The sequence below is a fragment of the Cupressus sempervirens genome, chromosome 2 (genome assembly GCF_028749045.1).
Source record: "Cupressus sempervirens isolate cs-2001-9-10 chromosome 2, ASM2874904v1, whole genome shotgun sequence".
In the NCBI taxonomy this organism is placed as follows: Eukaryota; Viridiplantae; Streptophyta; class Pinopsida; order Cupressales; family Cupressaceae; genus Cupressus; species Cupressus sempervirens.
In genome coordinates, this window is record NC_143119.1 from 232729179 (window position 1) to 232740415 (window position 11237).

The 11237-nt window shown below is 34.1% G+C and overlaps 1 protein-coding gene across 1 annotated transcript in view; it reads right to left on the bottom strand.

The window, feature by feature from the left end:
- ARG1 (Chaperone DnaJ-domain superfamily protein) overlaps positions 1 to 3888 on the bottom strand; it is a 30191-nt gene extending 26303 nt beyond the window's left edge. The window contains exons 1-2 of the mRNA XM_089813300.1: positions 3757 to 3888; positions 3042 to 3300 (exon numbers count right to left, since the gene is read on the bottom strand). Coding sequence (XP_089669426.1) covers positions 3042 to 3169 — 128 coding nt within the window. The 5' untranslated portion in view covers positions 3170 to 3300; positions 3757 to 3888. The remainder of the gene's footprint in view (positions 1 to 3041; positions 3301 to 3756) is intronic.
- Positions 3889 to 11237: the final 7349 nt, after the last annotated feature.

Below are 11237 nucleotides of genomic sequence, written 5' to 3' on the forward strand. Positions count from 1 at the left end.
AACTTTGAACAGAAACTGGGAAATCATTTGATGTTGGCTGTACATCCATAAGAAAGCTATACTATTCACGGTTACAGCTATAGGGATGAAATTACACACACGCGCACACACACACATATATTTCGCTGTCTTAATCTTGTAATCTGCTGTCCTTTGCTGATTGTACCTATCTAGAATTGCAAAGAAAGTATTCTCGATGAAATTATGATGGATGAGGTATGGGAATGCTAAAGAATGAAACAGCTCTCTTTGGGTGTCTATTTATTCCAGTTTGGAGGCACCTAGAGTTGAACATAAATTACAGCTATAAGGATGAAATTACATATATATATGTTGCTGTCTTAACCTTGTAATCTGCTGTCATTTGCTGATTGTACCTGTAGAAAAGTGCAAAGAGAATATTCTGGATGGAAACATGATGGATGAGGTGTGGGAATGTTAAGAGAAGAATTTCGCTAGATTTTGCATCTGTCCTTAATGTTTTATCAGCATCACGGCAAGCTATTACATAACTGATGATGGCTGTTTTTCATTATCAGTTTAATAATTTATCCGATCTGCTGTATTTGGAAAAGTTGCTGAGGAGTTTTGGAATGTTTTCGCATTAGTTTGTGATTGGGTGGTTTTGGCGTGCTTCGAATCAACAGTTTACAGTGAGCTTTCAAAGTGTTCAGTTCTGATTTGGAAGTTTCAGACCTGCAATCAGCTTGAATGTCATCGATCAGTGGTATATCTTTGTTGGGTACTTGAAAATTTTTATTTATTCATGTTAATTTGTTTGATATGGGTTGTTGCAGCAGTCAAGTTTTGTGATCAGCCATTATTTCAGCATAAATCAGCAAGCTTACATTTTCTAATGACTTGTACGGCATTTCATATTATCTTGCAACACCCTGGATGGTAGCACTGCTTGTGGCTTTGTCTTGCACTTTGTGATGTAGCCTTTCTAAAGTAGAACTAGGTAAGCTCCCAACAGAACACAATACACACTTTAATGAATTTGCACAACCCACTGAATAAGTGGAAGTAGCTGAGCACGTGTAATTGCACTCCAAGCTCCAGGTGGTGTGATTGGCAGTTGGGGCCCAATGTTTTGTTTTCTCTCTTTCAAAGTTGGTTTTTAGATGGCACCTGGAAGTTGGATTTTTTTAAGATAGTTGTTAGTTTTACATCTTTCTTCCGTTTGGTGGTTGTTTCAACCTCTGTTTGTACTTTTCTAGATGAGGACCCCTATAGGTTCCACTTTTATTTATCAAAAAAGGACTTTAAAAAGTTATAGGAAGCAGGACTGACTAAGGCGGAGCAAAGAAATATGTAAGAATGATATTTAATTTTATATAAGGATTTTAAACCATCTAGTTTGACTTTTTTTAATCAGATAGATTAACCAAAATGTGTAGATCCACATTTGATCATCCATTTAACTCTACATTTGACAGGTCTTTTATGTGAGAAATATCTGTTCTACAAGAGGAACTTATGTCTCGTTGTTGAGATTGACTTGTTTTGTAGGAATTGGTGCCCTTTGTATAAAATAAGAATATATGAAATAAAGGACCACCGGAGATAGCTTGGCAAAGATCAAACCATATGCAATTGGACAGCATCAAACCATTAAGATTCTCAAGAAGAAAATTAGATAATCAACACCTGGGTGATGAGATTAAAAAACTGAAACAAATGTGACCCAAAAAATTCAGTAAGACTGGTTCCATGACATCAGAAGTTCAAATATATGGAAAACATGTCCTCAATTCAAGTTAACAAAAGTCAAACAAATGAACATAGTTGCAGACAGATATAGTTCTCAAATAATAACTCCTGTTGACGTATCTCAAAAATCTAGACTTGATATAACCTAGTTTTTGTGTCTCCATGATGTAAATAGTTTTCATATATGCACTCCAACCATATGATGCACCCAACTGAATAAAAGAGAACTGCTCTCCAATATGTTCACGTTTTAACATTTGTGTTGATTAAACTCCAGAAGTTCAAACATATGGAAAACATGTCCTCAATTCAGGTTAATAAAGGTCAACAAATGAACATAGTTGCAGACAGATATAGTTCTCAAATAAGAACTCCTGTTGACCTATCTCAAAAATCTAGACTTGATATAACCTAGTTTTTGTGTCTCCATGATGTAAATTGTTTTCATATATGCATTCCAACCATATGATGCACCCAACTGTATAAAAGACAACTGCTCGCCAATATGTACACATTTTAACATTTGTGTTGATTAAACTCCAGACAATACAAAATCCTGGTCATCTGTCAAAATAGTCCACCTGTTTTAGCATGTTCATGGACGAAGGTGATAAGTCTATTTAAACATTCCTGTACAAAGAATCATCGTTTTCCAATTTGTTCATGTAATAACCATTTCTTGACTAGACTCCTTTGACAATTCAAATTCCAGATAATTTGATAAAACAGTCTGCCCCTTCTAGCATCTCCAAGCAAAAGGGTGACAAAGCTATTAGAACATTCTGGAGCATTGTTTTGTGTTCCTTTTGTTTAGCTGATGCAGCTAGGTGCTCATGCTGACCTGCACTTACCAAAACACTTAATAAAAGCTTAACTGGAAAAGGAAATTCTTTCACGGATGATCTACAAAGACAAGCGCATGCTAGATGACTCTTGGGACAAAAGACTTACTGCAGATCACAGAAGGATTCCCCCTCAACCTGCAATTGCTAAAAGACCAATAATCTCATTTCTGCATACCTAAAGGAGGTTATCTTTATCCTACCCATTTAAGGACTGGCTGCCTCAAAATGTGGTTTATCCAAATGCACAGACTCAAGCATCCCCCAAACTAGTTTGGTTTTCATTTTTGTAATACACCAAAGGTGACACAAACTGTTTATTGAATGATTCCTTCTCAAATTTTTAATTAACTTTTATGAAATACAGCCAGCAACTATTAAAAAGTGACAATTGATCCAGTAGCGGAAAGTGCTCTTAAGAACGAAATGATATGAATATCTCAAACACAAAGATAACATGTAGGAGACAATGTTTATGGAGTTTACTTGAGAGCAAGCTTCCGGTAAGCGGTCTTTATCTCTTGATCAGATGCATCCCTGGATACTCCGAGTACTTCATATGGATCTCTTCTTGAAGCATGAGGAGCACTGCTATCTAATCTTGCTGAATCCATCCTTATTTTGCCCTAAAAGCAAATCCACAGGCTAAAAATTTACAGAGTTCGATGCCACCTCGGAGGTAGATAACTATTTTGTACAAGTCACACCCATAAACACCGAAAATTTGCTTGATAGAATAAACTGCCTGCCAAAAATCAACAATTTCCCAGAACTCAAAAATTAAGAACATGCAAAAATACACGGTGAATGTAATCATTTAAATGAGTACCTCTTCTAATTCAAAATCTGGAAAGAAAATTCCAAGCAGGAAAACAGATCGACTGGACTAAAGGGCTAATGTCAAAACAATGATCCAAATCAATTTAAAACACGAAAATGATAAGCCAGATCAGCATATTCATACTAAGCACTCCAAAACCCTTATAACCCTGAAATGATAAATTTCGAGTAACAGAAAACTTAAATAGCGAAAAACATGACATTAATTGAAACCTAAGACACAACAGATATCAAGTAGCAGATCCACAACATGCAGTTTCAGGACTGGGCATTCGGACCCTATAAATTCGTAAATCGTTCATGTCTCTTATGATTTTAAAACCGGAAAACAAACCCGAAACGAAAAACTAATTCAACGCACCTGAAAATGCGGCAGACGATATCAGCGCCGGGTGCCAGTTTGGACCTCCGGTCACTGCGAGAGGAATTGTGATACAACGAATTATCTAATATACAGAGATTTTCCTGCTGTCAAACGTAGACTTGCAGAGTCTTTTTATTTAATGTATTTTGCGTTATATGTTACTTTCTTTTTTTAAATTTAACTCTGCTATTATTTTATTTTAAAGTATTTTGAGTTTTCTATTACTTGCTTTTCAAAATTTAACAACTATTTGTTTTTACCGACAAATTTGTTGATTCCGACGATAAAATATTTCTTTTAATTAGCTTTTGGATTGCCTCCTGTGGGTAAGACAATTTCCTTCGGCTTTCCGGCTATGGAAAAAAAATTAAGTGAATTGTTGTGATATTTAACTAAATTAAATGTTTTTTTATTAATTACATTTATAACTAAATTTCATATTTCCACTGTATAAATGCTTTGGATGCCATATGTAATCGGTTGCTCTCGTTGATTTGTTGGGATTAGGTATTTTGACCTGGGATGGGAGCTTAAACATTTTTTAGAGCTTTGGAAAATCATAGGAGCTGTAAAATTTAGAGTTTTTCAAGAGAGTTTTGCATGTGATGTTATTATGATAGCAATATATTCTTCGTATGAATCAGAGTTTGTTGTGGTTGTTTTGTATTTAGACAAATTCACATATTTGAGAAACAAAATGGTATTTTGTATTTGTTAGATATGTTTAATATTTTTCAATAAATAATTGATAGTTTGTATTGATTACATATGTATAATAATAATAATGTTAAAAATTAGTTTCAATGTCATGTTATTAGGGATTGTATTTTCATGAAATTTATATGTCATTTTAATATAAGGTTGTGAAAATGTTATATAGTTTATAAAAAAGATATATTATTAATTATTTTTATAGAATGAATTGTTATCAATGGTAACTTTGAATACGTTGAATTTTAGTTTTACGACTCTTTGTATTAACGGACCTTTTTGTGTTGTGAGGTAGGGGATTTGAAAATTATTGATCATTTAAAAATGGGGAAAAGTGATATGAGTGAGTTTCATTTGTATATGTTTTATAATATAATGATGCTTTATAGACTTTACTACTTGAAAGGGTGTTCTTAATGTGTATACTATTTAACATGTTGAACTTTTAGGCTTGTTAATGGGTCTAGGTAGATTTATTCAGATCAAAGTCTTTGTGAATGGAATAAATTAGATATCAGATGGTTGAAAGGTGAACTTTGATGGGGCTTTGAGGGGAAATTTAGGGCCCTTTGAGGCAAGATTTCTAGCACAAGATTAGGATGGAAATATATTGGCAATCGGGCCCAAAAAATTATGAGATGGAACCAACAATGGTAGAGGCTCAAGCAACCTAATATGTTATGAAAATGGCAACATTTATCAGCCAAAAAGGTGCATTTAGAAAGGGACGTGCAAATCATCATTAATGCTTTGAAGAAGGATGAAGCATTGGCTTGGACTTTGAATAGATTTATTAAACTATTATGGTTTTGAATTCAAAATCTCACATATCTTTAAGACTAGCACTGAGTTGTTAGATTTATTATTTAAACGAATGGTTGATTTGAATGTAGATAATAATGAGAATGTGTAGGAAGATTTTCTAGATCTTCATTTATTTATAGTGTTCCTTTGTATGTCGCAACCACATATTGGCATCGCTTCAAATCCTTATTTAGCATTATTTTGAGGTCCTGATGTGGCACACAATATTGTGGGGTCTGGAAAAAAATCTAGAGCTTTTTGTGATGTGTATTATGCTAAAACATCACCACCATTATTTATATAATGGTGAGAGTTGTATTGACTACCAAAGAAGCAAAACTCAGAATAATTATTGATAAACAACAACTTTATAAGTAGGACATATATTCCATAGAAAGTCAATTTGTGATATTTTTATCAGGATTCAACTCTGTAATTATTGTTATCAAGATTTAACTATGTAGTTTTTGAGTCAAACACATTAACCCATGGTTTTTAGTAGTGGCTCACAAGAACCCATCTCTCATGATAATTAATGGAACCCTTCTCATGAATGATGGTGCATGATTTTGACTCAAAAATAACATAGGTAGATCCTAATAGCAATATCACACTTTGACTTGTGGAAAATATCTCCTACTTATCAATTGATGAGATTAAGGGGATTCCTAATGAATAGTTCATAAGGCATAACACATATTGAAGGTTTTGCACATGGGATTGTGATCAATGTTGGCTTAACCTTGGAGGAAAATTTGTGGTTAAGCACACTTGAGCTAGATTAATATTGTGATGGGTGTCCTCTCAAGAAATCATGAATCATGGCGCTTCACCTTTGTGAGCATCGTCTAGATTGAATGAGTGCTAAATATTCCATTCATTCTTAGGAGAAATGTGTTGTTTGTGAACCAATACACATGAAGCATGGGTCAATGAGTTTGACTTTAAAAAACTACATTGTGGATGAATCTTAATAGTAATATTACAAAAAACTTTAAAAGTTTTTATTGAAAAATGTCTAAAAGGCTTTTTCAAGTTCCATGATCCCCTGTTCCTAAAAATTGTTAACATATTGCTAGGAGATGAGTTCATGATTGTGAAACACAACTACCGAGTTGATGTGGACATTGTTTCCATATTTTTTTACTTGGACTCTTAAGCTAGAATGGTAGAGAATGTAATGTGGGTTATATGTAGAAGAGGAATGGTTTTATGGTCTAACAATAATAGTTTCCATGACCATTCTATGGGTTTTAAGGCTAAGAAAGTTGGTTGGTGGGATTGTAAGGGAAATAAGGATGACCTTTGTCCTTTCATAATCAAGAGCACAAAATCTAAAAGGATACAAGCATGGTTAAAGTAGCGGTGGATTTGGCTACCTTAAAAGATTTTCTTTATGAGCATGAGGAGTTAGCCTTGGTGATTGCATAGGAGAAAATAAATAATGTCAAGCATTTGTATTTTAGGATTATTAGGTCAATTTCAATCTCACCTAGAAAAAAATTCCCCTATGTCTGAGTGATCATTCTCAATATGTTTTCCCTTGCTTTACTCTATAGGTTTTTGTCTCATGTTTAATGTTTTTATGTAAGAGTTTCTTTCTTATTGTGCAGTGATTCAATAGTGATATATTAGCAATTGGTTATTTTTATGTATGATACATGTAATAGGTGGTCAAGTTTGCTAGGTTTATTGGAGATTTTTTTTATACTATCTCCAATTCTATTTGTTTAGTGTTTTGACTAATATTTAAATTGTTATTTATTTATTTTTTATCGGTAAATGGTCAGAGCCTTATATTATATTAGATTAAAAGCAAATTTACAAGAATCTTCATTCTGACGAGCATTGCTAGGAAAAAATGGAGAAAGAAAACCTCCAATCTAGCCCGGGACAAGTGTCCTTTATTATACATAAGTGAAAGAAGCATACCCCAGTGAAATAAACATTAAGAAAAGTTTTAATGAATCATTACATAGCTATACATCTAAAATAAAGAGGGGAACATAAGAGCTCAAAGCACATTTCCTTCGGTAAGCAGGAGATAACTTGAAAAAAAGGGGATAGCACAAACTAACCACCAACCAGAGTTAGGTGTCAGAAAATAATAAAACCATAATTAAATTTGGGTAGTAAATCGAAGATCAGTAGGCGAAAGTCTGTTAATTATCCTTCTATTGATATTTAGTATTAATGATAGTTAGAGTGGGAGAAAGATATAGACAAATCGTTAAATTGGTTATGAGCATATTTTTGTTTTTAATTCTTAATTATCTGTTATTGAATAAAATGCTTGTTAAAATTTATTTATCCTTAATGTTATTGACATATACAAATAGTTTGTATACTGTAATTAATCTGCATAGTTTGGGATTAGCTTAAAATGTAAGATCGATTGAATTAACAAAAGTTAGTAAACTCAGGAAAATAAAATGACAAGTTTCAAAGCCGTCAATGATGCCAGAGCCATAATTCCAAGCCAGATCTATTTGAGAAAATGCAACCAGACTAAAACTAAAATCTTGACCTAATTACATAGAGGCTACATCTGAGACTTAGAAAAGACCAAAGCTAAACATCAGAAATTACCCGAGATCCAAGCTAAAATCCTTAATACTGCTTTTTGAAAACCATGATGATCTCTGAGGCATCATGGAGGTTTTTGGCCTTCGAGCCTGGCAAGAATTCATAGGTGTTCCTTGCTCTGCTAGACTTGTCATAGTTTGGGAGGTAAAACTCCACTACTTCCAGGTTCGAAAGGTTTGCCTCCAAATGGATATAAGTGTTAAATGCCCATAGATAATTCATTAGCCATTCTCTGTCAGGGTCCTCTATGATTCCTCTCCATCTCAGTAAGAATTGGATGCTTGCTTCCATCCTCGATCATTCTCTAAAGAAGAGAATGTTGTCTCTTATAACAAAGTACTGGCGCCTAAGACTCTTGGTGAGTTTAGGGATACCTATTTCGTGTTCCATATAAGCTTCAATCAGAGGAATTTTAATCTTAGCATTGATATTGGCCACGAATATATCTAGACCTATCAGCCAACATGGATCAAAAATATTGTAGCTCAGTTTAACAATATCCCACTTTTCTACACCAGCCCTAGCTAGTCATCCTACCCATAGCCCCAAGATGACGCTATTGGTTCACCACGAGTATTTGTAATTAAAAACCCCTTCCCCCAAAACACTAACTGCTACTCTACTCATATCATCTATCAGCCTGCAAATCCTATTCCATCTTTCTAGTTTAACTAGACCACAAAAATCCATTGTGCAATTTTTGAAGGCATGATACAAGTAGATATTGGTATCCATAGGTAGGGATTAAACATAGACTAAAACTACAGGGTAGAATGGGAGAGTTGAAGCCTAACTTTGTTAATAAAGATCTTAGGGGGAAGTGTCTAGAACAGAGTAAGATGATGCCATCTCCCTAAATTCGCTAGATTGCCTCACTTGAATTCATAATTAAAGTGATACTTGTAAATTGGGGAAAAGATTATCATCATGCCCATATACGTGCACCTGATTTTGTGTTTATTAGAAAAATCATGAATCCATTAGTCTAATAGAGTGGTAAAAAATTTAATGAGATTTAGGAATAATTATCTTGAGCTAGCTATGATTAAATATTAGTAGATTTTATCCATCTGTACCTTTGTTTGCTAGGCTATCTGTTTCTGAATTGCCTTCTCTGAATATATGTGAAAATATTACTTCTTCAAATTCTTCTAATAGATTTAAGGTTGCTTCTAATATGAAATTTAATATCCAATTTGGAGTTTTCCCTCTCCTAAGTGCGTTTAATATTATTTGTGAGTCTCCTTTGATTATGATTTTTTTGATGCTTAGGTTAATACAAATTTTAAGTGCTTCTTCTGCTACTTTTAGTTTAGCCATGTTATTCATTGTTATATCCAAAGGCTTTGCTCTTTTTACTAACAAGTTACCTATTTCTTCCCTAATTATGCATCCTATTCTTGCCTTTCCTGGGTTGCCTCTGGAAGCCCCTTCAAAATTTAGTTTCTTTCATCTTGTCAATGGAGGTTCCCATTTGCATTCTTTTCTAGCTACATTATTTTTCTTTTTATATGTGAGAGGCGGGTTGATAAGGTTAGACCATTGTTTTCTAATCTCCACATCCCATTCTATGAACGAACCTTTCTTCTTTCGAGTTTTTCCTTAGATTGCTATTTATTACTTTCATTATGGTGGCCTCAATTTTGCTACAGAGGGATTGTGAGCTGAGTTCTTTGTCTTGAAATATACGTCTATTTCTTTCTTTCCATATTTCCCAGGTTAGGATTGCTAGAGTGATATTCTAAAGTTTTCCATAAAGTCTCTTGATTGTATTCTTTGGTCATCCAATCAAGTGATCATCCAGTTGAGTTTAGCTTTGAGCAACATCCACCATTCCTGCGCATAGTTACATTGGTATAAAAGATGCTCTACATTTTTTGAGTCTTCTTTACAAAGCGTACATCTTGATGAGCCTTCAAATCCCATTTTTCAGATTCTATCTACTGTTAGGATTCTTTTTTGGATGGTTGCCCATAGAAATATGCATGCTTTAGGAAGCCCTGTTGGATCCCAATAGAGGTTTATTGGGATGTTTATTGCTTCCCACCTTTGCGAGCTGATAATTTGTTTATAACCTTCTTTAAATTTATATATCCCATCCTTAGAAGCTGCCCATATAAGTCTATCCTCCCTGTTTTTAACTGTGATTGGATGATTTTTAAGGATATTTTCTAAAATATCTTGGTTTTCCTGGTTGAGACCATAGTTGGCAAAGGATTTCCATTCCCAAGAGGTTCCTTCATCAGATTGTATTACTTGTATGTAGTCTTTCACTTTAGAGCCCTAGACTAATTTTAAATGTGTTTTAGCATCAAGGATTACCTCAATATGATCAAGGGGAGGATACCCATTCCACGAGTCTTCCCAGAACAATGCTTTCTCACCTCTCCCTATGCCCCATGTCGTAAATTTTGTTATAAGGGGCCGACACTTCATCAGAAAAATCCAAGTTGTTGAGCCCTTAGGAGTTATCCTAGTTTTGAAGAGTGAGGTACTATCAGATGCATTAAGATATTTGTTATATAATATTTTGGCCCATTTGTTGTCTCGTTCTTGATACATTCTCCATACTTGTTTAGCTCCTAAAGCTTCATTTTGCCAATCGAGGTTTTGGATTCCTAGATCTCCTGCTTCTTTAGGCCTACATATTTTTTCCCAACTGATTAAAGTTGCCTTCTTTTTATCTTCTATGTCATTCCAAAAGGAATCTCATAGTTTCTTTTCAATTTTTTGGTTCATGTTCTTTGGAAATTGTGAGCACGAATGTTGATAGGTGGGAATAAGTGATAGAACGACTTTAATTTTTGTTGTTCTCCTAACCTTAGTCAACCATCTATCTTTCCAAGTTCCCTAAAGTTTGATCCCATCCTAGACTGTTCTTGTTACCTTTATCCAGGAATATTCCTAAACATGTAAATGGAAAGGTGCCCTTTTTAAATCCTAGTTTGTTACATATAAATTCTTCTCTTTCAGTTAATGTGTTTAAGAAGAAGATTTCTGACTTTTTTACATTAATTCTTTGGCCTGAGGCTTTTGTATAGGTTTCTAGGATTTTTTTATGTGATTTGCCTCATTCTTTGTACTAACTCTGGCTAATATTATGTCATCAACAAATTGTTGATGTGTAGTACTTTCCACATTGTTGGTGACCTTTACTCCTTTGATTTTATTGTGAAGTTGTGTTGTTTTGATTGCCCTTCCAAAGGATTCTGCCATGATGATGAAGAGAAATGGAGAGATGAGGTCTCCTTGTCGAATCCCCCTAGAAATGCTAAAGAATCCTTTCAGAGTTCTGTTGATAAGTAGAGAGATTTTCGGAGTGGATATGCATTGAAAAATGATGTTTATTCATTATTTTGAAAACTTGAAGGCTTCAA